General features: G+C 43.7%; 1 protein-coding gene across 2 annotated transcripts in view; it reads left to right on the forward strand.

The window, feature by feature from the left end:
• The window catches only part of EGLN1 (egl-9 family hypoxia inducible factor 1), a 48,404-nt gene that overhangs the window by 2,186 nt on the left and 20,493 nt on the right, over positions 1 to 25,725 (forward strand). The window contains exons 2-4 of one of the 2 annotated variants that reach the window (XM_066596037.1): positions 9,288 to 9,407; positions 17,581 to 17,717; positions 25,256 to 25,323. In XM_066596037.1, coding sequence (XP_066452134.1) covers positions 9,288 to 9,407; positions 17,581 to 17,717; positions 25,256 to 25,323 — 325 coding nt within the window. The remainder of the gene's footprint in view (positions 1 to 9,287; positions 9,408 to 17,580; positions 17,718 to 25,255; positions 25,324 to 25,725) is intronic. The other variant, XM_066596038.1, reaches the window with a different exon arrangement.

Here is a 25,725-nt window from a genome sequence, read left to right on the forward strand (position 1 = left end):
GCAGCTTTTTTTTTCTGCAGGGGTCTATGGCACTTGTAATGTTAAAATCGCGATTGCGCAAAATCGCAATTTACCGCAATTCGCAGTAAATTGCGATTTTGCGCGATCGCGATTTTAACATTACAAGTCCCATAGACCCCAGGAGAAAAAAAATGCTGCGAAAACAAAAAAAAAACGCCAGTGGGTAGGCACCCTTATACATCAAATATGTGCAAACATACTGTACAAATTCTTACTAAAATATATATCTCCATCCCTTTATTCTGGATGCACATTTGAAAAACTTTTTTTTAACCATTTAGACATACAAATTTAACATTAATTTTCAGCATTTTGAGGAACACTTTGTTTTCCAACACCAAGCCAAGATTGCAAGGGCTGATAGGTGTCAGAATGATAGATACCCCTCACAAATGACCGCACTTTAAAAACTACACCCCTTGATATATTGACTGAGGGGTGTCATGAGTATTTTGACCCCAGTTTTTTTTTCAGGAATTCAATTTAAAGGAGAAAAACTAAAATTTCATATTTTTGCAAATGTAATTTTAAAGACATTTTTTTTTTTTTATAGTGCACATAAAATGAGGATTTACACCCCAAAATGGACCCCCCTGTTTGTCCTGTGTTTAGAAATATACCCATTGTGGCCCTAATCTTATGTCTGGATGCACAACGGGGCCCAAAATGGAGTACAGAAATTTAGCTTGAAGGCGTTTTAGGCCCCATAGCACACTTGTAGAGCTCTTTAGCGCCCAATACCATAGGAAACCCCCACAAATGACCCCATTTTGAAAACTAGACCGCTTAACGAATTTATCTAGGGGTGTACTGGGTATTTTTATCCCACAGTTTTTGAATTAATTCAAGGAAAGCAAAAGGCAAAAAAAATTTATTTATTCCCCCCCCCCCCCTTTTTTTGTGGCAATTCCGTCATTTTAAAAACAGCTTTGTTTTGTACAGCACACACATGAATGAAGACTTGCACCCCAAAATGCATACTCCTGTTTGTCCTGTTTTCAGAAATATATCCATTGTGGCCCTAATCTTATGTCTGGATGCACAACGGGGCCCACAATGAAAGGAGTAGTCGGTGGCTTTTAGAACATAGATTTTGCTTGAAGGCCTTTTATTCCTCCATACCACACTTGTAGAGTTCTTGGGTGGCCAAAACTTTAGAGGACCCCATTTTGAAAACTAGACCCCTTAGCAAATTCATCTACGTGTGTACTGGGTCATTCCGTGTCAGTTCAACCAACGCTCCCGGTCGACCATCTCAGATTTCAATGAAACTTTGCACAAAGATAGACCCTGACCCTAAACTAAGATAGCCAGAATATTAGGCTTCAAAGTGCTTTGGTTCACGAGCTACAGGTCTTAATCTAGGGGGTTGTCATGTGATTACAGCGCGCAACCTGAAAAAAGTGGCGATTTCAATCCATTGCCAAGCCAGTTCTAATGACTCTAGAGCAATGAAACTTTACACACTAGGAGAACTTTTGGTGCTGAATCCAGCTAAGCTACTCAGACTGCCACTCTTATCATCATTCTGCCACCATTGCATGTCAAAGTAGCTGAAAAATTCTATCGCGCAAAATAAATAAAACTCATATTTTAAGCAGTAATAACTCATAATCAATGCAATCCAACTCGGCTATGAATTTATCAATGTGTACTCCATAGAAATGTTTCTCATTATTCCCATTATGGACCCAAAAGGATGCATAGCTCTTAAGATACAATGAGTCAAAAATGGCAAAAAACACTTTTTTGCTAATTTTTCCCTTTTTCAAAGGCGAAAATCGGAATGTACTCCATTTTTGTTCTATTTGGAAGAGAATTTTTTGCTCTACAAGATTCAATGTTTTTCATTTTGTTCCCAGACCTTCTAGATGGGAAAATATCAATGCCTGTAAAGGTCCTATGCACTCGCGGAGGTCAAATAATAAAATAAGTGTAAGTTTTGCATGGATGAATAATTAGTTTAGAAATCATGAGAAGGTAAATTATTTTTGGAATGAGACAACTTTTTGTGCTCAAGAAACTTATGTGATCAAAAATTGCATGGCGAGTTCAGGTGAGCCCCAAGCTTTGGCCTAAGATGGTCAGAATATCATTGAGTGTTGCATAATGATTGTGGTATATTACAGTGATCACTGGGCTTATTTAGCACTCTATCCATATTGGAGACTAAGATTATCTAAGGCTAGCATTTCTGTAATAAATAACTAGTTCAGGCTCACGTGAACTCGCCATGCAATTTTTGATCACATAACTAGTTATTTATTACACAAATGCTAGCCTTACATAATCTTAGTCTCCAATATGGATAGAGTGCTAAATAAGCCCAGTGATCACTGTAATATACCACAATCATTATGCAACACTCAATGATATTCTGACCATCTTAGGCCAAAGCTTGAGGCTCACCTGAACTCACCATGCAATTTTTGATCACATAAGTTTCTTGAGCACAAAAAGTTGTCTCATTCCAAAAATAATTTACCTTCTCATGATTTCTAAACTAATTATACATCCATGCAAAACTTACACTTATTTTATTATTTGACCTCCGCGAGTGCATAGGACCTTCACAGGCATTGATATTTTCCCATCTAGAAGGTCTGGGAACAAATTGAAAAACATTGAATCTTGTAGAGCAAAAAATTCTCTTCCAAATAGAACAAAAATGAAAAAAAATAAAAATGGAGTACATTCCGATTTTCGCCTTTGAAAAAGGGAAAAATTTGCAAAAAAGTGTGTTTTGCCTTTTTTGGCTCATTGTATCTTAAGAGCTATGCATCCTTTTGGGTCCATAATGGGAATAATGAGAAACATTTCTATGGAGTACACATTGATCAATGCAATCCAACTCAGCTATGAATTTATTATGAGTTATTACTGCTTAAAATATGAGTTTTATTTTGCGCGATAGAATTTTTCAGCTACTTTGACATGCAATGGTGGCAGAATGATGATAAGAGTGGCAGTCTGAGTAGCTTAGCTGGATTCAGCACCAAAAGTTCTCCTAGTGTGTAAAGTTTCATTGCTCTAGAGTCATTAGAACTGGCTTGGCAATGGATTGAAATCGCCACTTTTTTCAGGTTGCGCGCTGTAATCACATGACAACCCCCTAGATTAAGACCTGTAGCTCGTGAACCAAAGCACTTTGAAGCCTAATATTCTGGCTATCTTAGTTTAGGGTCAGGGTCTATCTTTGTGCAAAGTTTCATTGAAATCTGAGATGGTCGACCGGGAGCGTTGGTTGAACTGACACGGAATGACCCTACTGTGGATTTTTAACCCTACAATAAATCTAAGCAAAGCAGTAGGAAAAAAATTAACGATTTCCATTTTTTGGGCAATTCTGTCAATTTAATTTTTTTTTTTTTTGTACAGCACACATTTAAATAAAAACTTTCACCCCAAATGGATCCCCCTGTTTGTCCCGTGTTCAGTAACATACCCTTTGTGGCCCTAATCTACTTACAGGACACATGGCTAGGCCTATAATGGAAGGAGCACCCGTTGGATTTCAGGGTACAACTGAATAAATTCCAGGCCCCATTGCCCACTTGTAGAGCCATTGAGCGGCCAAAACGATAAGGAACCCCCACAAATGACCCCGTATTGAAAACTAGACCCCTTGAGGTATACACTTAGGGGTGTACTGCGTATTTTGACCCCACAGTATTTGAATGAATCTAAGCAAAGCAGAAGGAAAATAAGATTTTCATTTTTTGGCAATTTTGTCAATTTAAAATTTTTTTTTTTTGTACAGTGTACATAGGAATGAAGATGTTAACCCCAAAATGGATACCCTTTTGTCCCGTGTTCAGAAACATTCCCGTTGTGGCCCTAATCTACCCATGGCAAGGCCTATATTGGAGGGAACACCCGTTGGATTGCAGGGTACAACTGAATAAATTCCAGGTCCCATTGCTCACTTGTATGGTATAAAAATTGACTCCCTAAAAATAATGTGAACTGTGTGGTATTTCCAAAGACAGGGGTAATTACGGAGACCTGGTTGGGATGGGTACATGGGGCAATAAAACCGGGTATCCCCCTCCTCTCATGCTTTTTGGAGGGAATTTTTTGACTTCAGTGGCGGGTACGGGGTATAAAAAGTGGCGCTCTGTGAGGCTTCGTAAGCTTGATGAGATGTGCCCGTCTCGCACATAAGGTGCTTAACAAGCTACTCCTGGGACTGCAGGAAGGCGAGCGTTCCCCGGGCTTCTTGTACATTAAGTATTACAGGTAGCGGTCTGAATAACGCCGGGCTCACACAGCTGTATGTGGAATCCGCTTCCGGAGGCCCGCAGCGGATCCCAGCTGTGAGCCCGCCTGTGACCCTGCGTATGGCTGCGTAATGTACTGCGCATACCTGTCTACTCACACGGGTGGTCATGCGCAGTACACCTTTTTTTTTGTTTGTATTTCCTGTACCGTTGCTTAGCGATGACATGGGTACCCGCAGCCCGTACACAATGTAGTTGCGTATAGGCTGCGCGTATATCCACGACCATGGAGCACAATGGGCTTTATGTTGCGGATATTCGCAGTAAAATAGAACCTGCTGCGTTGTCTTTTCTGTGAGTGGATTATGTAATTAGACCCACTAATGTGAGCGCAATTGTGTAATCCAATGTGATCTGCGTATTACCGCGAATCATATGCATGCGGAATCCGTAATTCCTATCCGGTCATGTGAGACCGGCCTAAGGTAGATCGCTACCTTTATCACGTGACCGGGGACCGCAGAACGAGGTCACTGCTCCAGACTCTCGCGACTGCTGGTCGCCTGGGAGCAAGGAGGTTTTAAGTTTCCTGTGGTCCCTGCCTCCTGCGCATGTGTCCGGCATTTTGCTGGCGGTCGCATGTGCAGAATCCGGGAAGATTTACGGAGCAGGATCGCATTGGGGTTCAAATACGAAAGCCTCCGGTAAAAAGTTTCATCTCCTCTCACCGACTGCATCGGTGAGGGCAGATGAAACTTCAATTTTTAAAAAACTTTTATGTGATCGCCATTATCCATTGGATAATGGCGAACACGTGACCAGGAACTGCTCACCGTGGCCTCCCCCACCCGTGAAATCTCCAGGCTCTTGGCTCAGTTTTGTAGCCAGGACCGGGGAGAAATTAAATTATCCTGGCATTCCATGGCTTTTGCTCATGCGCCCGCCATTTTGGCGACGGGCGTATGTGCAGAAGCTGGGGTAAGGTTTGCAGATAAATCCAGGTGCCTTAGCTACGTACTTTAATCTTCCCTCACGGATATGATCCGTGAGGGGAGCTGTAATGTAAGCCGCTGAAACTTTTTAACACACTTTTTTTACTTTAACCCTTTCCAGTCCAATTTTGGATTCGGGGTTTCCTAAAAGGCTCTCTTTTTGCTGTTATACAACGGTGCCATCTGCTGGCTAAAGCCAGTGTATGTGCGCCAGAGAGGCTCCGACAGCGGAAGGGCTGGCAATAGACGGTAAGAATACCCTGTCAGACGTCTTCTGACGTTGGAGCTGTACAAGCTTCAATCAGAATGTAGGAAGATGTCAGTGGATTGGAAAGGATTAAATGATCACTGTTATCCATTTGATAACCGTGATCATGTCCCCAGTGACATCTCTCTGCTCCTGGCTACACATGGTAGCCAGGAGCAAAGGGATTTGGAGTTTCCCGGGGCCTGAGCCCCTCTGTGCACGCGCCTGATTATTTGGCGCTCATACACAGAAGGGGACTTCAGGCCCTGGAATACCGGGACATCGCAGAGGACCCGAGGTGAGTATTTTCACCTCCCCCTCATGGATCCGATCAATAAGGGGAGGTGAAACTTGTACTTTTATTTTCACTTTTTTAATACTTTTTCGTGATCGCCGCTATCCATTCCGCATGCGCAGAAGAGCGGCGGCGGGTCCGGGAGGACCAGATCAGCAGGGGACAACGCGGAGGACAGGGATGAGTAATCTCAGCTGCCCCCATGGATCCGAGCCATGAGGGCAGTTAACTTTTTTGCACTTTTTTGCGATCGGCACTATCCATTGAATAGCGCTGATCGCATTGCTGGGGGAACTGCCCGCAGCCCAGGATGACGGCTCTAGGCTGTCGGCTACCTGCGGGCACCCACAGCATGGAGCTGTCACGTCCATAGCCCACGTGGCTTTAATCCCTGCAGGACACATGTTTTTACGTCCTCAGGGAATAAAGCCCCCTTGGGCAGGATGTAAAAAGACTATGGGCTGTTCACTAAGGGGTTAAGGCCTCTCATGCACAGGCGCTTTTTACTGCGAATAACGCAGTGTTTTGAACCTTGCAGTATAACGCTCCCATTGAAATCAATGGAGCTTCGCAGACATGCGTTTGCTGCGATTTTTCAACCGCTTTCTGCTCTGTTTGGCCATTTAGAGCACTGATCACAATGAAAAGGTGCACTAAAACACAAAAGTAATATCGCGACAAAGTGTTGCGATTTTAAGTTCTCATTCACTAAAGTCCATACGGCCATATAGGAATTGCGTATTCTGCGGGCTCCATATGACCGTGTAGCTTGTAGGTAATCTATTAGCTTACGCAGTTCGGACATAATAGCAGTCTGGAGTTGCATAATCTGTGAGAGTGCGAAATAAAATGCAGCATGTTCTAATTTTGCCACGTATCGATACATGAGATTGTTCTCTATGGTCGCTGATATACCCGCAGCCCATACGCAATTACATTGTTATGGGCTGTGGGTATCCGCATCATCGCTAAGCGTCAGTGCTGGAAATATAAAAAAGATCATGGCTGGGTTCACAGCCGTGTGAGCACAAACTTAGGGTGGTTCACACTTGCACTGGGGATTTCGCTGTTCTGCTCACAGAGGAGGAAAGGGGAATCCCCACGGCCGACTGGTTCTGTCTCTGGAAGGAACCGAACAGCGCCAGACAGACACCATTGACTAGTATACGGGCCGTCTGCTTTCATCCCAGCTGTCCAGCTTTTGGACAGAAGAAAGTGCTGCATGCAGCGCTTTTTCTTACATTATTTTCAGCTATGTCTGTGACGAAACCTCCAACACAGACGTGAAGCCTGCCTATGATGATCCAGAAAGGGTAATCATATAAGTGTTGTGTAGTGGAGCGCTTTACTGTGAAATGCAGCTGTGTGAATTCCTTTAAGTAGTCTCCATGTAGCTCCGGACTAAGAGGGTGTTGTGATGCTTTCATGACTGCTTAGGTTGTTCAGGAGTGGAGATAGGAGGGAGATGAAAGGCTGCTCACACTGGCAAAATTGACCATCAACACGCACCACAAGCCACAGGAAATTCTGCATCAAAATCCAGTAAGACCGATGGAATTTTGTAGCTCTGTGTCTCGGGGCGTACAGGTGGAAATATTCGGCCCTTGTGAGAAGCCCTTTTCCATGGAGCGATTATTTGTTGGAACGAGCAAACAGGCCGTGTGCTTTCCATGGAAAAGGGCTTCTCACAAGGGCCAGATAGATATATATTTTTTAAATTTAATATTTTCATCATAGTACATTCAGTCCATCGTTAGTCTATCAGAGTCTGGAAACCCCTATCAATGGTCTGCGAATGATCGCCTTTTACACAGAACGATCAGTAAACAACCAACCTTAATATCCATGCTTGCATAAAATGACTAACAAATGATGGGGAAAGAAATGCTCCCTCAGTCATAGACTGTGTTTACTGCGGACGATGGTTCTTCATTTTTGCACGATTATTTGAATGATTGTTCCGTGTGAAAGGTCTCGGAGCCATTAAAGGCTGATCTGCTGGTAAATGGCGCTCTGCGGGTTCATACACATATAAGCTGCAGAAGCAACATGCTGCAACATTTGTAACCTCTTAAAATACGAACCTAAAGGTTCACGTACATTTGTGTAGATGTGTTGGGTTTTTTGTCACGCTGCAGACCTAGAGAGAAATGCGTGGAATATTTAAATATCGTCAAAGAGTTCTGAGTGTCAAGTGTTACATATGAAATCCGACACAAGACCTCTGTATGAATATCATGTAAAAGCTGCAGGCATCCATATACATCATGAGCTTTTCCTGTTGCATATGTTAAATACATGCCAGTGTATATTTGGGTGACAGATGTGGACAAATCTAAGGCCCGTGTCACATCTGCGCTGGAACTTCCTGGTGGAGGTTCCATTGCAGATCCGGCTTAAAATGCCGGAAGAAAAGGTGTAGCATGCAGTGATCATTATTCCATTGGGAAGTGGGTGGACCTCATTATAGTCTATTGAAGCTGTTTGGTTCCGTCCTGAGAGTGTGCTGTTCAGCTGCGGGGATTCCACTTTCCTGTTCCCCGGACAGAGCAGGCAAGCAGAACCTTAAGCCAGACTCATATGAGCGCAAGATTACTGTGTATTAAGTGTGTGTGTGAAACAAGGTAATTTACAGGCAATCAAATACATTTGCCTTACTCTGGTTTGTTTACACTTGTGTGTGAGATTTGCAGAATATGCGAGCGCAAAAAAATATCGCAGTATGTTCTATTTTGCCGCAAAATACTCACGAGTGAGCTTATTGTTCTCTATAGGCACGTAACGAATGCCACCCATAAGCAATTGTTAGTTGTTCATGACCCTGAAGGCAAGCTCCCTCCTTGTTTTTCGGTTTTGCATTGCTTCTTTCAGTTGTGTGGTATCCATGCTTTGATGTATTGGCTTTGATAGTCTCAGCCATTTTGTCCTTTGGCAGCCAGGTGTTTTGCCACAGATTTTTTTTTTTTTTTTTTTTTTTCTTCCAAGCATTATAGATTTTTCTAGCGACTGTTTGCAATACATGGCCAAAACACGTGAGCCTAAGCCAGGTCATCTTGCCCTCCAGCGATATATTAGGTCTTATAGAGAATCTGTTCTGAAACGCCGCAGCCTTTCACAAAAAGACCTATATAGGTGCTCTGTACGAGATAAATAGATCAGTATGCAGTTCTGTGGTTCCAGAAAACCGTTTTCTTAGGCGGGAGCAGTTCTGGAGAGATGGGGAAAAAGTAAGCTGCTAGGTTGTTGTATAATAGACTGTATACGGTTGGGGAGCGTCTAACAATGTATTAATATTTTTATCTTTTTTTTTTTTTTTTTGATAGTGTGAATTGTGATCTTTTCTCTTAGGTGATGGAAATAATGTCAAGGACTCAGAATAAGATGAATGTTTATATTTTGTATTACAAGTTTTGAAACGAATATTTATATTTATTTTATTTATTTATTTTTTGCTTTTCTGTTAATTATTTTGTTAATAATGTGTAAAATAGTCTTCTGTTGTTGTTGAACAGGCGATGGTGGCTTGTTACCCCGGGAAAGGAACGGGCTACGTGCGACACGTTGACAACCCAAACGGGGATGGAAGATGCATTACTTGCATATATTATTTGAATAAGAATTGGGATGCCAAGGTATCTTAAACGAACAAGTCATCTGGTGGCACATCTATGGTGCCCCGTCAGACAGGGTGGTGATGGGCACCCGGATAACAGCGCTGCCTCACCTGGTATATGCAGTAGTTTTCTTAACTTCTTAACGCTCCACGTACAGTTACATGATGTAGGTTCGGGTTTTGTATAGAGGGGGATTGGAGCTCATCCCGCTCTATAAAATGCAGGTGCTGGTTGTTTCTTACAGCTGACACCCTCCCACACCAGCTCCAATCAGCACTTCTGCTGATCGGAACTTTTAACTCTTTAAATCTCATTGGCAATTCTGCTAGCAGCATATGAATACACTGATCGATGTTTGAGGGTTCCGAATAAGACCCCGCAGTGAGATCGCAGGGTGGCATGCGGTTGCCATGGCAGCCGGGGACCTTCTGAAATCCCCTACGGCTGCCTTTGCAGATTGCCTATGAAGCCATGCCTGTGGCTTGATAGGTTGCCTGTCAGATTGCAATATAATGTAATACTATGGTATTGCATCATACTGCATCAAACCATCACAAGTTCTTGTCCCCTATAACTAAAAAATGTAAAAATCGGTTTTAAAAAAGGCTATAGAAATTTTTATTAAAGTTAAAGAATATATACTTCCTATGTTTATAATATGTTAAGAATATGCTAAAACCCAAAAGCGTATTTGGTATCGCTGCATCCATAAAAGTTATCAAAGTTTGTTACTTTATCAAAGTAACATATGATTTATCCTACAGAGTGAACGTCGTCAGAAAAAAACCCCACTCTGGCTCTAAGCAAAAATGTTATAAAAAGCGATCAAAAAGTGTGCTACAAAATGGTACCAATAGAAACTACAGGATATCCCACAGAAAATGAACCCTGGTACAGCTACGTAAATGGAAAAATAAAAAAGCTATGGTGCCAGTTGTTTTATATTTTTAAAGCAATACAGCAAAAAAAACTATAGATCTGATATCGTAGTAATTGTACCGACCCACGTAATAAAGTTATCTCAGTTTTGTAGCAGTGTGTACACCAAAAGAAGGAAGAATCCACCCCCCAACAAAGATCGTAGAGCTTTGTTTTATCTCCACTTCACTCCACTTAGAATGTTTTAAGTCTTTTAGTACATTACATAGAACCACTGAAAAATACAACTTGTCCCGAAAAAAAACATGTCCGACCACTACGTGGATGGATAAATTAGAGCTGTGATATCTATTTTTTTATTTTGGAGGGGGGGGGGGGGGGGACACAATAGGTGGGGGGTCCTCTTATAAGGTGCATTACAATTTGAACCTGCGTGAGCCACAAGTCCTTTCATTAACCCCTTCATGCAGAATCCTGCAGTGGGTCCCTCCTTTCCCGCGGACATGAAGCCTAAAAAGACGAATTACTTACCTGTCCGAACGTTGCGGATCTGCCCTCCGTCGCAGTAGGATCTTCTTTTTATTTGGCCTGCCGGATGTGCTCGGCACGCTGGTAGCGTGCCGCGCGCATGCGCCGTGCACTCTATTCTTCTCTTTGAACTCCTGCGCTCTGCGCTGGAGAGCAGAAATGCAGCTGCGGGTGTGCCGCGGATCTGGACAGCTTCCATAGGCTTCAATAGAAGCCTGCAGGAGCTGTCCCCGCGGGAGACCCACACTAAAATGGAGCATGCTGCGGGTGTTTTCCCGCACACGCAATCCGTGCCTCAAGGGAAAATGACATCTTCAGGTATTTAACTACCTGCGGGTGTCCAATGCATCCCTATGGGGCACGGATCACGCATGCGGGAGAAACGCTGCAGTTTTTAAGTCTTTTTGCTGTGGACAGGAGACCTTAAAGGGGTTGTCTCGCGAAAGCAAGTGGGGTTAAGCACTTCTGTATGGCCATATTAATGCACTTTGTAATATACATCGTGCATTAAATATGAGCCACACAGAAGTTATTCACTTACCCACTCCGTTGCTGGCGTTCCCGTCTCCATGGCTCCGTCTAATTTCAGCGTCTAATCGCCCGATTAGGCGCGCTTGCGCAGAAGGGTCTTCTCCCTTCTGGTCGGTCCGGGCACGAGCGGTGTTCTGACTCCGCCCTTTCTACGCGTCATCGCGTAGCTCCGCCCCATCACGTGTGCCGATTCCAGCCAATCAGGAGGTTGGAATCGGCAATGGACCGCACAGAGCCTATAGTGCACTATGGGAGAAGACCCGCGGTGAACCATGGGAGAAAACCGCGGTGCATCATTCGGAAAGGACCGGCGGCCATCTTTAAAAGAAGAAAAGAAGATGCGCGAACTGGGAAGGAGGTAAGCGATTTTTAAATTACAAACGGTATTGATTTTAACGGGGCAGAATGCGGGGGTAGGTTTGAAGAAAAAAAAATTGCATTTCGCCGCGGGACAACCCCTTTAAGGTGCGACCCTTTTTGTCCAGTTTAGTTTTTAGTTTCTCCTTCCCATTTGGAGAAAATCATAACTTTATCAATCCAGCTTTCTGAGAACTCGTTTTTTTTTTAGAGGAGTTGTATTTTTCAGTGGTTCTATAATGTATTAAAAAATGTAAAAAAAAATTAGTGGAGTGAAATGATAAGAAAAACCCAGATATTCTGCTATTTTGGGAGCGGTCTTGTATGTATGGTGCAAAAACATGATGTCTATATGGCTTTGTACAATTACAGCAATATCAAAGTTACATTTTTTTCACCACTTTTAAAAGGTAAAATATCTTTGGAGAAACATCAAATAATTGTCTGCCGCCATCATTTGACAGTTATAACTCGGGTATAATTTTATCCATCAACTTTGCTGTTCTGAGGTCTTGTGTGTTTTTTTTTGTGGCGCACGTTGTATTTTCAGTGGTACTATGTAATGTACCATATAATGTACTGAAAAACTTTTTAGGGGGTGAGTGAAATGGGGGAGGGGGTGAGTGAAATGGAGAGGTGGGGAGTGAAATTCCACCGTCTTTGGGGGGTGTCTTATTTCTACGCTGTACACTCTGCAGCAAAAATGACATAACTTTTTTTTCTGTGGGTCAGTACTATTACTACGATACCAAGTTTATACAATTGTGTTTTTTATTTTGTGCTGTGCTATTTTTAAAATATAAAGTATCTTGGGGGGGGTGGGGGTGGAATTCTGCTGCCATCTTCTGCCTGCCGGAACTCTTATATTTTCTTGTAGCCATAGTTGTGTAAGGGCTCGCTTTCTGCAGGATGTCCTGCAGTTTCTATTGGTATAATTTTAGAGTACATATGACTTTTTGGATTGCATTATATGACTTTTTTTTTTCTTAGAGTGGGTGATTAAAAAAAAAAAAAAAAAAAAAAAAAAGCTCTATTCTTGCCCCTTGTGTGTGTCTTTTTATTTTCCTGACAATGTACACTGTGCGGTGTACATATCTAAGTAAATGTGTTACTTTTATTTTTGTTACTAGTAATAAAACCTTTTTAACCCCTTAACATCTTCATGGTAAGTATGGAGGGAGATCTGAGATTGCTCCCGCTCCATACAATGCGGGGCCCGCTGTTCTTTACAGCCGACTCCTGCCCGCAACATCTCCGACCAGCAGCGTTGCTCATCGGAGCTGTTAACCCTTTAAAATGCCCCTACCGATGTTCGTTGGTACCCCCGTGATAAGATTGCAGGTTGTCATGTGGTTGTCATGGTAGCCGGGGGCCTTCTGAAAGGCCCCAGGGTTGCCATTGCAGAGTACCTATCAAGCCATGGTGTAGCTTGATAGAATACCTGTCAAATCGCGATTTAATCATACTGCTGGAGCAATCACAGCATCGCAAGTCTCCTTTGGGGCTAAAAAGAAACTTAAAAGTTTTAACAAGTTTTACTAATTAAAAAAAAAAAACTAAAAGGTAAGCTAAAAAGAAAAGAAACTTTTTGCCATATTTATAATAGAATTTAAAAGGCAGAACAAAAAAACATATTTGGTATCGGTGTCCATAAAAATCCTTTCATAAACTGAAATCCTATCAAATTAAAACATAACCTTTAATTATATTAGTCTAAAATCCAATACCAAAGAAAGAGTCCTCATAGCAAATGTAAATAAATAGATAAATCGATCACAGATGGTTAGGTGGGAGATGCACCTGTGTGTGATTTGGCTAAGGTCGGAATAATTTCCCTAAGCCAAATCTCCCCTAGTAGGGAATATTAAAGGTATAATGGACTATTATACTGTGGCAATGTTAACAATCCTAATGTCAAATTATAACTTACTAAGGTGCCTACCAGTTTTAAACTCATTAATTTTAGAATAGATATTGTTTATGGACTTATTTATTGGTCCAAACAGCAGCTTCTATGAAATACTTTCCATATACCCATAGAAGGTCTTACGGACGTATATATTAGTCCAAACACAAGGCTCTATGAATATTTTATGTACGCTCAACCTGTTTCATCGCTTTCGCGATTCATCATGAGCCATATCAAAAAAGAAATTAGAACCCAACGTGAGATGGTTCATACAACGTGGTATACATCTATGAGCAATGCTGGTTCTAAATAGGTGATACCAACAGAGTCTGAAAAAGCTCGGCTGCGATCAAATAGATCAGAGGTACCGAGTGGTTTGATAACCATCTGTAATAATCGTGGACAGATAACCCGGTTTTAGATATACCAGAATAATGTCGGTATCTGCCACCTAAAAAATTTAAGAGATGCTGCCAGAGGGATTTGTCTAGGGCATAAAGTACAATGACCAATCTTTTAGAAAGAGGAATAGTCAAGCCTAGCTTCAATCAATCGCTATCCTCTTGCCCTAAGGTTCCTATCCTGAATAACACCAATTGTTAGAGCATTTGATGCAGAGCCCTATCTAATATGTCCCTCACTTCTGATCTGATGCTATCAAAGTTGGTGGACAGGAACCAAAATAACAGTCAGCAGCAGCTCCAGCCCAGAAGGTAATAAATAAAATAATAAATAATAAAAATCTGTTCTATCATAGTAACACATTATTTACCCCGCATGGTGAATATAGTAAAAAAAAAAATGGAGCGCCAGATTTGTGCTTTTTTTTTTTGGGTTACCCCGTCTCTAAGAAAAATTGTAATAAAAAGTAGTCAAAAAGTCATATGTACTCCAAAATGTTACCAAACGACACTATAGGACATCCCGCAAGAAAATGAGCCCTCGCACAACTATGTCGACTGAAACAGAAGTTATGGCTGTCAGAAGATGGCGGCAGAAAATCTTTGAAAAAAATAATAGTACAGCAGAAAAAACTATATAAATTTGGTATCCTAGTAATCATATGGACCCATAGAATAAAGTTATCAGGTCATTTTTGTTGCAGTATGTACGCTGTAGAAACAAGACCCTCCCAAATTCACGTAGAATTTTTTTTAAAAGGTTTTTCAATACACCTATATAGTACTATTGAAAAATACAACTTGTCCTGCAAAAATCAAGCCCTTGGACAGCTACATCAATGGATAAATAAAGAGTTATGTTTTTTTAAGAGGGCGGCAGGGGGGACAGGTCCGCATCCCTAGGGGTTTAAACTAATGTTTACATTTTTCTTTAGACCCCATAGTAGACACACACTTTCGTGATTGCTCTTGCAGTATGATGTAATGCCATCACATTGCCTATCAAATCCCGGTATAATGTAATCTGCGATAGCAGTCCTGGGGGGCTTTAAAAGGCACCCGGCTGCCATGGCAACACCACAATCTCATTGCAGGGCGCCGTTGGGGTCCTCTGAAAATCAGGGCATTTAAATACCGCTGTCAGACTTGCTGGCATTTAAAGACTTAACAGCTCCGACCAGTGGTGCTGCTGATCGGAGCTGTTGTAAGAAACCGCCACCATGCACCCTATTTAGAACAGGGGTCCCCAACTCCAGTCCTCAGGGACCACCAACAGGTCATGTTTTCAGGATATCCTATGATAAGAACATCTTTGGCAATGTCTGAGGCACCGACCATAATTACATTACCTGTGCAACACGGAGGAAATCCTGAAAACATGACCTGTTGGCGGTCCCTGAGGACTAGAGTTGGGGAACACTGGTTTAGAACATGATCAACCTGTGATCACCCTCATTACAAACCCTGAGCCTCCATGACGTAAATGTACATTCTGGAGCGTTGTAGGGTAAACCACCATTCACCTACATTGCTGCAGAATTTCAGCATGAAATCTGCAGCTGTAATTCTGCAGCAGTTCCGCGACATGTAAGCTCGCTCTTGGTGTTAACCCCTTCCAATCCAATTTGTATCCTGGTTTTCCTAGGGGGCTTACGTACTCCTTTTTTTTTTTTCTGCCATTATACAACAGCGCTATATGCTGGCTAAAGCCAGTACTGCATGAGGTGACATGATGGATAGGCTCTGACAGCAGAGAGGCTGACAATATACAGTAAGAGAACCCCGCCAGATGTCTACCAACATCGGAGCTGTACAGCCTTATGTCTTCACAGGTCAGACAGTGGATTGGAAAGGGTTAATGGCCCTGAATAGTGATCTCCCTCTATAAACGTAGGAATCTCATAATAGCCTATTAAATAACTGCACATACATGGATAGTACTTCATAAAAATGAAAGCAGATTAAGAACAACTACTTAAATTTGTGATTTTGTCACACTTTGTAATATGATTCCATTGAAAGGGCAGTTTTGTCTTCCTTACTCTGCAGAAATGTGAAGGGAGTTGACACGATGTAGATGTGAGCATACCCTGAGATCTAAAACTCCCTGTTCTTGCATCGGTTTAAGGCTGGTTTCACTCTGGGCGGATTGCGGGCAGAAATCTGTTTGGCCGCAGCGAAAAACTTCGTGTTTTTCGAGATTTACGTCACAGGCTTTGAAGCGGCCTGGCCGCATGCTTTTCCGCTGGGGCCGGCGCTCCCATAGAGGAGAGCTGGGCCACAGCGGAAGGAAAAAAAAAAAACGAACATACGGCGGATTTGCTGTCCCGTGTGGACGAGATTTCTGAGAAATCTTGTCAACATGGCTGGCTAATCCTGGGATTAGCGTCCGCAGGCGGATGTGCCGCAGCGAAATTCCGGACAAAATTTCTGCCCAGTGTGAAATGAACCCAGCCTTAAAGTGACTGTGTGTGTGTGTGTGTGTGTGTGTGTGTGTGTGTGTGTGTGTGTGTGTGTGTGTGTGTGTGTGTGTGTGTGTTTATGTGTTTATCTCTTTACATTTATTTATATTCATTAAAAAAAAGTCCAGGGACAGGAGAGGGAAGTGAGTTTTATCACCCTGTGCCTTTTATCTCAGGTCAGTCACTGATCCGCTTCTTCCTCGACCATAGTAACATATTATGTAAGGCCAAAATAGACATATGTCAAACCTGTTCAGCCTATAAACCCCCCCCCCCCCCCAGCATTGATCCAGGAGAAAGCAAAAGAAAAAAACAATGAGGTAGAAGCCAATCCTCTCCATTTTTAAAGGAAAAAAATTCCCTCCTGACTAATCTGGCAATCAAAGTAATCCCCAGATCACCGACCCTTTCAAAATTGTTAATTAGTATAAGCTATAATATTGTATTGCTCACGAAAGATGTCCAGGCCACTTTTGAACTCTTATCTCCATCACGACCTCAGGAGAGAACTCCATAGTCTCATTCCTCTTACAGTAAAGCTTTTCTGGCCACCTGTTGCGCACTGTGACTGGCCAGTGCTGTCCATGTAAACTATTGATTCATACAAATACAGTGTACATCAGGTAGTCAGAAGCGGTGCAGACGTCTGTTTGTCCAGAACTAGAGTCGCTTTAATGAAACTATAGGTATTTCCCAGGCAAAATACTGTTCATCTCCTATTGCCAGGTCATTAATAGTTTATTAGCTAAGGCCTGCCGTTTGGGATCCCACCTGATCGGGCGCCCGCTGTTGATGCTGCTACACAGAGGTCGAAGCGGAGGCTGGTACTCTCACCCCTGTATAGGGGCCTGCACTTGTAACTACACTCAGCACCCATTGATATCAATGAGAGCTATTGCTGTAGTTACAAGCGTCGTCCCCCTACACAGGGTTCAGAGCAGCAGGTTTTTCTCCGACTTTTGTGTAGCGGCACTGATAGCAAGGCTGCTCAGCTGATTGCTCAGGATCCTTAGTGGTAGACCTCGGCCGATCAACTTTTGCAGAATAACTGAGTGTTAGTATTTTGCCTTGAAGACCCCTTTAAAGCTGTAACTCTTTATATAATTATATTTACTTTCTTACAGGTAAATGGAGGTGTACTTAGAATATTTCCTGAAGGCAAATCTCAGTTTGCAGATATAGAGCCAAAATTTGACAGACTGCTGTTTTTTTGGTCAGATCGACGCAATCCTCATGAAGTTCAACCTGCATTTGCTACGAGGTAACTTTATAGGTTTCATCTGATAAAAGTAGTTTTAACATTTCAACCATGACCCGAAATATTTAGTGCAACAGATTCTTTCATCTGATAGGAGTGCAAATTCTGACCTTGGTTACTCAGAATGTGACAACTAAAGCTACGGATGGATATCTTTCTGTGAGCAGTAATTTAACTTTTTTTAAACTTTGTTTTATTAGCAGATTGCAAAACAAGGATTACATTCAGATCTGTATACAATTTTTTTTATTTGTTCTGTATCTTATATCACGTTAGTCATTTAGCATCCAGTAATTTAACTTTATTAGATTTTTGGGACAATTTTCACTTTTGACATACAGAAATAAAACCAAACTAATAAAATATACATCTGTACTTGAACTCATCAGGATTAGATGTGCAATTGCTCATTTATCTCACTTCTTCAATAAGGAAAAAAGCCCTCTGTGTGATATACATCCTCTGAATGTTATATGGAAAACAACCCAGGGTATGTCCATTTTAACCTCTTACGCTCCAGGCTGTATGTATGAAGATAGGTTGCGGGGTGACCTCTCTTCATACAGCGCAAGCGTCAGCTGTTTATTACAGCAGACACCCGCAGGCAATGGCTGCAATCGGCCGCATGGCCGATTGCGGCTATGAACCTTTTACATGCCGCTGTCAATTCTGACAGCAGCACTTAAATCCCCCGAACGATGTTCAGGGGTCTCATATGTGCCCCCCCCCACCCCCCCTTCCCGCGCTGAGAACGGGTGAGCCATGCAGGTGTCATGGCAGCCGGGGCTTCCTGAAAGGCCCCAGGGCTGCCTTAGGAGATTGCCTATCAAGCCATCCCTGAGGGGTGATAGACTGCCTGTCAAATTGCAGTATGACGTAATGCTATAGCATTACGTCATACTGCAGCAGCGATCAAAGCATCGCATGTTATAGTCCCCCAAAAATCTAAATCGTAAAACCAAAAATATATATTTAGTATCGCAGAGTCCGTAAAAGTCCGATCTATCAAAGTAGTATTTGCTCTATTTACGCCGCGTGGTGAACGTTGTCCAAAAAAATTAGAGCTTAGGAGTTTCTCATGGAGAAAGATCTCACATTTGACACCTACTTAAGCTTCTGGTTTGTATAGGCTTCAAAGCATAGCCAGAGACAGCTGTTCATCCAAAACACGGGAGCCTGGTACGGGACAATAAATTGTTTAGAGTTTATTTCCCCTTTATTAAAGGGCCAGTCCGGTGAAAACACTTCCCCCCCGCCCCCCCCCCCCATCCCACTCACCTGATTTTTGCCAATTAGTCACGCTCTAGCAGTCTCCTCTGTGTATTGCAGCCACTTTCCTGCAGTGCAGCCCCCATATGATGTTTATCAGGCACAAAAAAACGGAGCCTGAGATCGTTTTTCTTTGTTTCACATCTATTCCATGAGGCATCAGTACAATATTAGCTGAAGCTATACCATTTGTGCCTGCTGGAGGGCCATCTTAATTATTAGCTTCTATATTCACCTAAATAAGCTACAGACCATAAGTAATTTTAGGGTGGTCACAAAAAAATCAATGTTCACATATTTTGGGGGTACCCTCCCAAAAGTTGCCATTTGATAAGAAAATGAGTTTTTAAGTTTTTTTTTTGGCCAATTGGATAACGTTAACCCATGCCTCATCAACCTTGAAGTTGCGTTTTGAGTTTTTGTTTAAAAAAAAAAAAAAAATTTTTTTAAATCAGTTCTTCACCCGTAAAAAGAAAACTAGTTGTCCTAGAAACTTGATCGTGGTCTCATTTTGATAATGTTCTTGTCCACAAATATTTAACCCCTTTTTAAGAATGATTAATATATTTAAAGATATTAATATAATCTTTAAATAAAGATTTATACAAATGTATAGCGCCAACTTATTCCACAGCGCTTTCAAGCATGGGATAAATGCAAAACAATACAACAATTACAATATGAGGTACAATCAGTTTAAAACAATTGGGGTGGGGGTGGTCCAGGAGGTACAAGGGGGGGGGGGGGGGCACAGGCAGTAGGAGATTTCTTGTGGAAAACGGTTATTAGAAAGCAAACTGGGTGGGGAGGTAAGGGGGTGTAGGGGTAGAGATCGTATGTGATAGGCAGGGTGGAAGATATGGGAAGCCATAAGTGGAGGGGGCGGGGGGGAGACTAGGTCATGAGATTTGGTATGCTTCCCTGAAGAGGTGCATTTTAAGGCACGTCTGAAATTTCGTGCATCGGATATTGTCCGGATGCATTGGGGTAGAGCGTTCCAGAGGATGGGTGCTGCTCTGGTGAAGTCCTGGAGGCGTGCATGTGAGGTTCGTATTAGAGGGGTGTTTAGTCTGAGTGTGTTAGCGGATCCGAGTTAGCGGGCTGGGTGCTCTACGGACAGGAGGGAGGTGATGTATGCTGGCGTGGCGCCATGCAGAGCTTTGTGTCGTGAGGTGGAGGAGTTTAAATTTAGTTCTGCAGTGGATGGGCAGCCAATGCAGTGATTGGCATAGTGCAGAGGCATCTGAGTTAACGGCTGGATAGAAAAATAAGCCTGGCTGCCACATTTAGTATGGATTGGAGTGGAGAGTCTGGTGCGGGGGAGGCCCATTAATAGCAAGTTGCAGTAGTCAAGTCAGGAGTGGATAAGGGTGACCACGGGTGTCTTTATAGTTTCAGTGATGAGAAACGGCCGTATTTTAGCAATATTTCTGAGGTGCATTCGGCATGTTTGGGCCAGAGATTGGATGTGGGGTGTAAAGGAGAGGTCAGAGTCCAGTGTGACCCTAAGGCAGCGGGCATGCTGTCTGGGGGTTATGATGGTGCCAGCCACTGAAATAGAGATGTTAAGGGGAGGTCAGTTGGAAGGCGGAAAGACGAGGAGGTCAGTTTTAGAGAGTTTAAGTTTGAGAAGAAAGGAGGACATAGTATTAGACAGCAGACAGTCAGTGATATTTTGGAGGAATAGTTCAGAGATCTCATGAGAAGAGGTGTATAGTTGGGTGTAGTCAGCATAGAGATAGTATAATAGTATTAGAGGCCAAATTTGTGGATTGTTTGTCCCATTGGAGCTGTTTAGCTAGAGAAGGGCACCAAGGACCAAGCCCTGGGGGACCCCAACAGGGAGAGGAAGTGGACAGGAAATGGTGCCAGCAAAGGAGACACTGAAAGTGCGGTCAGAGAGGTAGGAGGAGAACAGGACAGAGCAGTGTCCTTTAGACCAATAGAGCAGAGCATAGTCGACAGTGTCAAATGCAGCAAACGTGTCAAGGAGGATTAGTAGGGAGTAGTCACCCCTTGACTTTGCCATCATCAGGTCATTTGATTCTTTTGAGAGGGCAGTTTCGGTCAAGTGTAGAGAACGGAAACCAGACTGGAGGGGGTCGAGGTGTGAGTTGTCAGAGAAAGCGTCTAAGCGGGAGTAGACCAGGCACTCTAGTAATTTGGAGATGAAGGGGAGGTTTGAAATGGATCAGTAGTTGGCAGCATCACTCGGGTCCAGGGTTAGTTTTTTTAAGCAGAGGGGATATGATTGAGTGTTTAAATGATGGGAAAGTGCCAAAGCTTAGATAGAGGTTGCAGATAGTGGTGAGGGGAGTAATGAGAGCTGGGGAAAGGGACCGGAGGAGGTTAGAGGGGAGAGGGTCGCTAGCGCAGGTGGTGGGGCGACCAAAGGGAAGCAGCCTCTGGAGACTTCTTCCTCTGTCATTGGTTCTAACGTGGAAAGTGAGTAAGTGCTGGATGCAGTGCTGAGGAGACTGGGGTCAGGGCTAGCCGTGCAGTTTTCAGAGATTTCTTTTCGGATGTTGTCTGTTTTTTTTTCTTTTTCTCCACAGCCGCTCAGTACACCTAGAGCACTTTGATAAAGAGCAGTATGGCGTGGGCCTGGGTTGGGGGATATGTCCCCTGCGGTTCTGACTGCACCAGTGCTCTGGCTCTGCCAGGGCCTGTGGCTGGATGTCTGTGGCCCCTGACGGTATGTAGTCGGGTCCTCGGACCGGGCACCCAGCTTGGGCCTTGCATTCTGGTGGGGCCTGGACCTGCGCGGCTGCGGCTGGCCGGGACCTTACTAGTATTTACGGTGGCACTGTAAATACCTGCCGCTCGTCTCTCCCTGATGTTTTTTTCGTTGGCCGGGCTGTAATAAAAAGGTTCGGGTGCTTCCAAATTTAGCTCCTGCCTTCCCTTTCTCTCCCCTATTTAGAGAACTGCGCTTAAACCGTCCAGCCTTTTCATTGGAGCAGTGCTTAGGCCCGCCCTCCTCCTCTTCAGGCATGAGCCATTTTAACCACCTTGCTAACACCTATAATTCCACAGCAGTAGCACTTTTCAGAAAGCAAGTAGCAAAACCTATAGCTCCCCAGACCAGCTCCAGATCGGGTAAGCTCTGCCTGGCAGCTAGCTACCCTGCTGCTTCACCCCTCCTGCAATATAGCTTGCAGAGACAGGATACAACCCTGCGACTCCCAGCACCATGTTAGACTCCAGAACTCAAGAGTCCGGACACGTATTAAGCTTGCTCTCGCTGTAAGACAAAATTTGCATGCAGACATGTTGTACAGACTGTATTTCTTAGAGACAGGTGGCCGTACAACCTACTACAAGCACTAGATGCCCATCTAGCCCTCTCTTTCTGATAAGCCAGAATGGGCCTGCTACCTAGCACAGGCGGTCTCTGATGTTAACTTGGCATCTAGTGCTATTTTAGACAGGCTGGACTGTGTGTCTACCTCTTTTCTGGATGTATCCGGCGAAGAAGTCACTATCAAGAGAGATTACTCTCGCGCTAGACCACGGAAGCGAACAAGACATTCTGGCTCATGGGATTCCTCCAGATCGCCGACATTTCCTTCCCACCCAGGTTCCCCTGGAGCGACCTCACAACCATCCTGCAGAGACAATGGCTGCTCAGAGGGTGAATGGTCAGTCCCCATCGGGCTCCAACATGCAAGACTGCCTGATGGTAGTGGTAAGGGACACCTTTCGGCTGTCCGACCAGACGCCCTCCACTTCAGCGGCGTCTTTTTTCCTTTCGGCGGCCTAAATGGTCCCTGAAAATGTTTCCTCCCCACAAGGATTTTGATGATGTCTTTGTTGGGAATATTCGATTCCCTGGCAAACGATTTACGAAACTGAAGCAACTAGACATGTACCCTTTTCTCGAGGAATTGGTGAAAAAATGGTCGTCATCACCTGTGGTCGCCTGTGTCCCGTTTGGCAAAACGCACCACGCTGCCTATGGCTCTTCTCTCGGGGACACCCTTGACAGAAAAATAGAATCCTTACCTAGATCCTCTTTCAAGGCAGTGGGGTCTGCTCTAAGGCCGGTGTTCGCTTTAACTTGGGTTAGTAGGGCCGCCACTGACTGGCAAAGCAGTTACATAGAGGCATTCTCTCCTGGCCTTCTACAGAGCAACTCGCAGACATTGCATGCCAGATCGAGCAGGTGGGAAGATTTCTCTGAAGTTTACCTAGACGTCATCCGTGGCGTCAGTAGCAACACGCTGAACTTTGGAAGCATCTTTATTCCAAGATTTTAGCCACACAGAAAGGTCTCTGACTAACCTCTCGTTTGTGGGTTCACGTCTATTTGGCACCAGACTGGACGAAATTATATTTGAGGCCACGGTGGAAAATTTGCACCGGCCTCAAAACTGTTCTAGGCAACAGAGAATCCCACAGAGAAGGCGTGTTTTTTTTTTTTTTTAAATTTCATTTTTTTTTGCCGCTCTAGCCCTCGCAGATCGGATACCAAAAGGAACTCTCAGGAACAAGAACAGAGAATAAGACCGTCATTCAAGACCAGACCTTTATGGCGTCTAAGACCCCACGCACAAAGTCTTCTGCCAGATGTGTGAGGAAGGGAGGGGGAGGGGGGGGGCGACTCTCCCTGTTCAGCAAGGTTTGGCTAGCCCAAGTCTCAGAAGCCTGTGTTCGGGATGTCGTAATAGAGCGCTATGCCATAGATTCCGCACTTCGTCCACCCAACCGCTTCTTCAGCTCCAGAATCCTGAGGTTGCCGGTAAAGGCCAGTGCCTTTTTGCTGGCAATACACTGCGTCATCGTGCGGGTTCCTCCTCAGCACTTTAGGGGTTAAATCGGTATTTGAAGGTGCGTCCCTTCCGCATGGAATCTCTGCACTCAGTCATTGCGTCCATTGATCTGGGGCAGTTTCTCTTGTCGATGGACATCAGCGCTGCCATTCGGATTGGCAACTGCCTAGAGTCTTTACAAAGATCCTGGCTGCAGTAATGGCTCTCCTCCATTCTAAGGGGGGGGGGGGGGTATGGTAGCCATCCTATATTTGGACGACCTAATTCGGGCCAAGCTGGCTAAGGGTTGATCATCAACCGCCAGAAGTCGTCACTCACGCCGTCTCAACACCTGGAATTTCTGTGGCTCTGTTTCGACACAGCTTAGAACAGTGCACTGCTCCTTACATCAAAGTAGAGCCATCTCCAGGTGCAGCTTCGCTGCTTGCAAACCCAGCGGCCGATGACTATTCGTCATTGTATGAGAGTACTGGGTCTGATTTTTGTCCACCTTGGACGCGATCTAATTCGGTCAATTCCACACCAGACCCCTCCAGTGGACCATTCTTGCTGTTTTCTGTGATTGGTTTGACCATTCTGTCAAAGTTCGACAAGTCTGAATTTTCTCAATCAGGATCCCAATGAAAACACAGCATTCTGTTGGTGGATGGACTCCTCTCGGGTCCACCTTGGTCACTTATTTCTGCTCCTTCAGTGGTAGACTCACCACAGACGTCAGTCTTTCCCGCTGAGAAGGCACGCTATGGAACCTGGTCCAATCGGGAAACTGAACTACCAGTCAACATCTTGGAACTGTCTGTCCATCTTTAACTGTCTGCCCAGTCAGTTTATGGTGCTCTGTGGTGATTGTATTTCTTTAAGCCATGGCTACAACTCAAGTATTCTGAGTGTGCACCGAAAATGAACAAAAAAAAAGTTATGGCTGTATTCACACGAGTGAATGTGATATTGGGCTGAGAAGCTTGCCAACGTGCATTTTGCCTTTTAAAAAAAACAACAAAACATCGCTTTCTGTGTGAAAGGATCGCAGGAGTTTCCCATTTTTAATGGGAAACATAACATCGCACAGCATACAATTGCCATGCAGTTTCTTTCAAGGTCCCATTTGAAAACAATGGATGACGTGTGCCGTTGGAACCCTCAAAAATAGAAAATGGATTTCATATTTGCTGGAGTTTTGTGCCTTGCACCGCACAAAACCCGCATTAGAATATCACTCGTGTGAATGGGCCCTTAGGCAGGAAAAAAATTAGATTTCAACTGTATTGCGTTCCTAATTAAACTGTGTCACTGTACGGTTCTTGTATTTTGCACTTCCGGTTATTTAGGCCACTGTAGGTTATGTTTAGTATTGGACATTTTCTGCTAATAGGTCTGGCAAAATACTGATACCGCTGTAATGGCTGCTGGTGTGTGTGCTCTAATCTCCTGAGAGCATTCTCCTTCATATGCTCTGCAAAACCAAGGCTTACGTTTCTGCATTGTTTTTCTCTCCCGCAGGTATGCAATAACTGTGTGGTACTTTGATGCAGATGAAAGGGCAAGAGCTAAAGAAAAGTATCAAACAGGTAATTGTATTACTTTTGTTTACAGGTGATTGTTTCATGTTCTGCAATTGTTGCTTAGAATCAGAGAAATTAGAAAGATGTTTTCTACCTCTTTAGGTCTTTTTATATGCGCTGATATTGGCCCCTAATGTTACTTTGAACTCTCCTTTGCCCAACAATAGGACAGCATAAAGCAACCAACAATCAAATGATGAACAAGCAAAAGCTTTTTTGTTCAGCTTTAACAAGCATAAAAATGTTGACTGGCAGTGCGTGGCACCGTGAGAAGAGGGAGATGTACAGCCGGCCCTAGGGACGGATGATCATATTAGCGAATGTTTGTGCACGTAAGCCATTTCTTGGCACGTGTAAACAAAAATTAAAACCACTGATCAGTGTGCGCATCGATTGGTGTTAGGTTGA

The sequence above is a fragment of the Eleutherodactylus coqui genome, chromosome 3 (assembly GCF_035609145.1).
Source record: "Eleutherodactylus coqui strain aEleCoq1 chromosome 3, aEleCoq1.hap1, whole genome shotgun sequence".
Taxonomy (NCBI): Eukaryota; Metazoa; Chordata; class Amphibia; order Anura; family Eleutherodactylidae; genus Eleutherodactylus; species Eleutherodactylus coqui.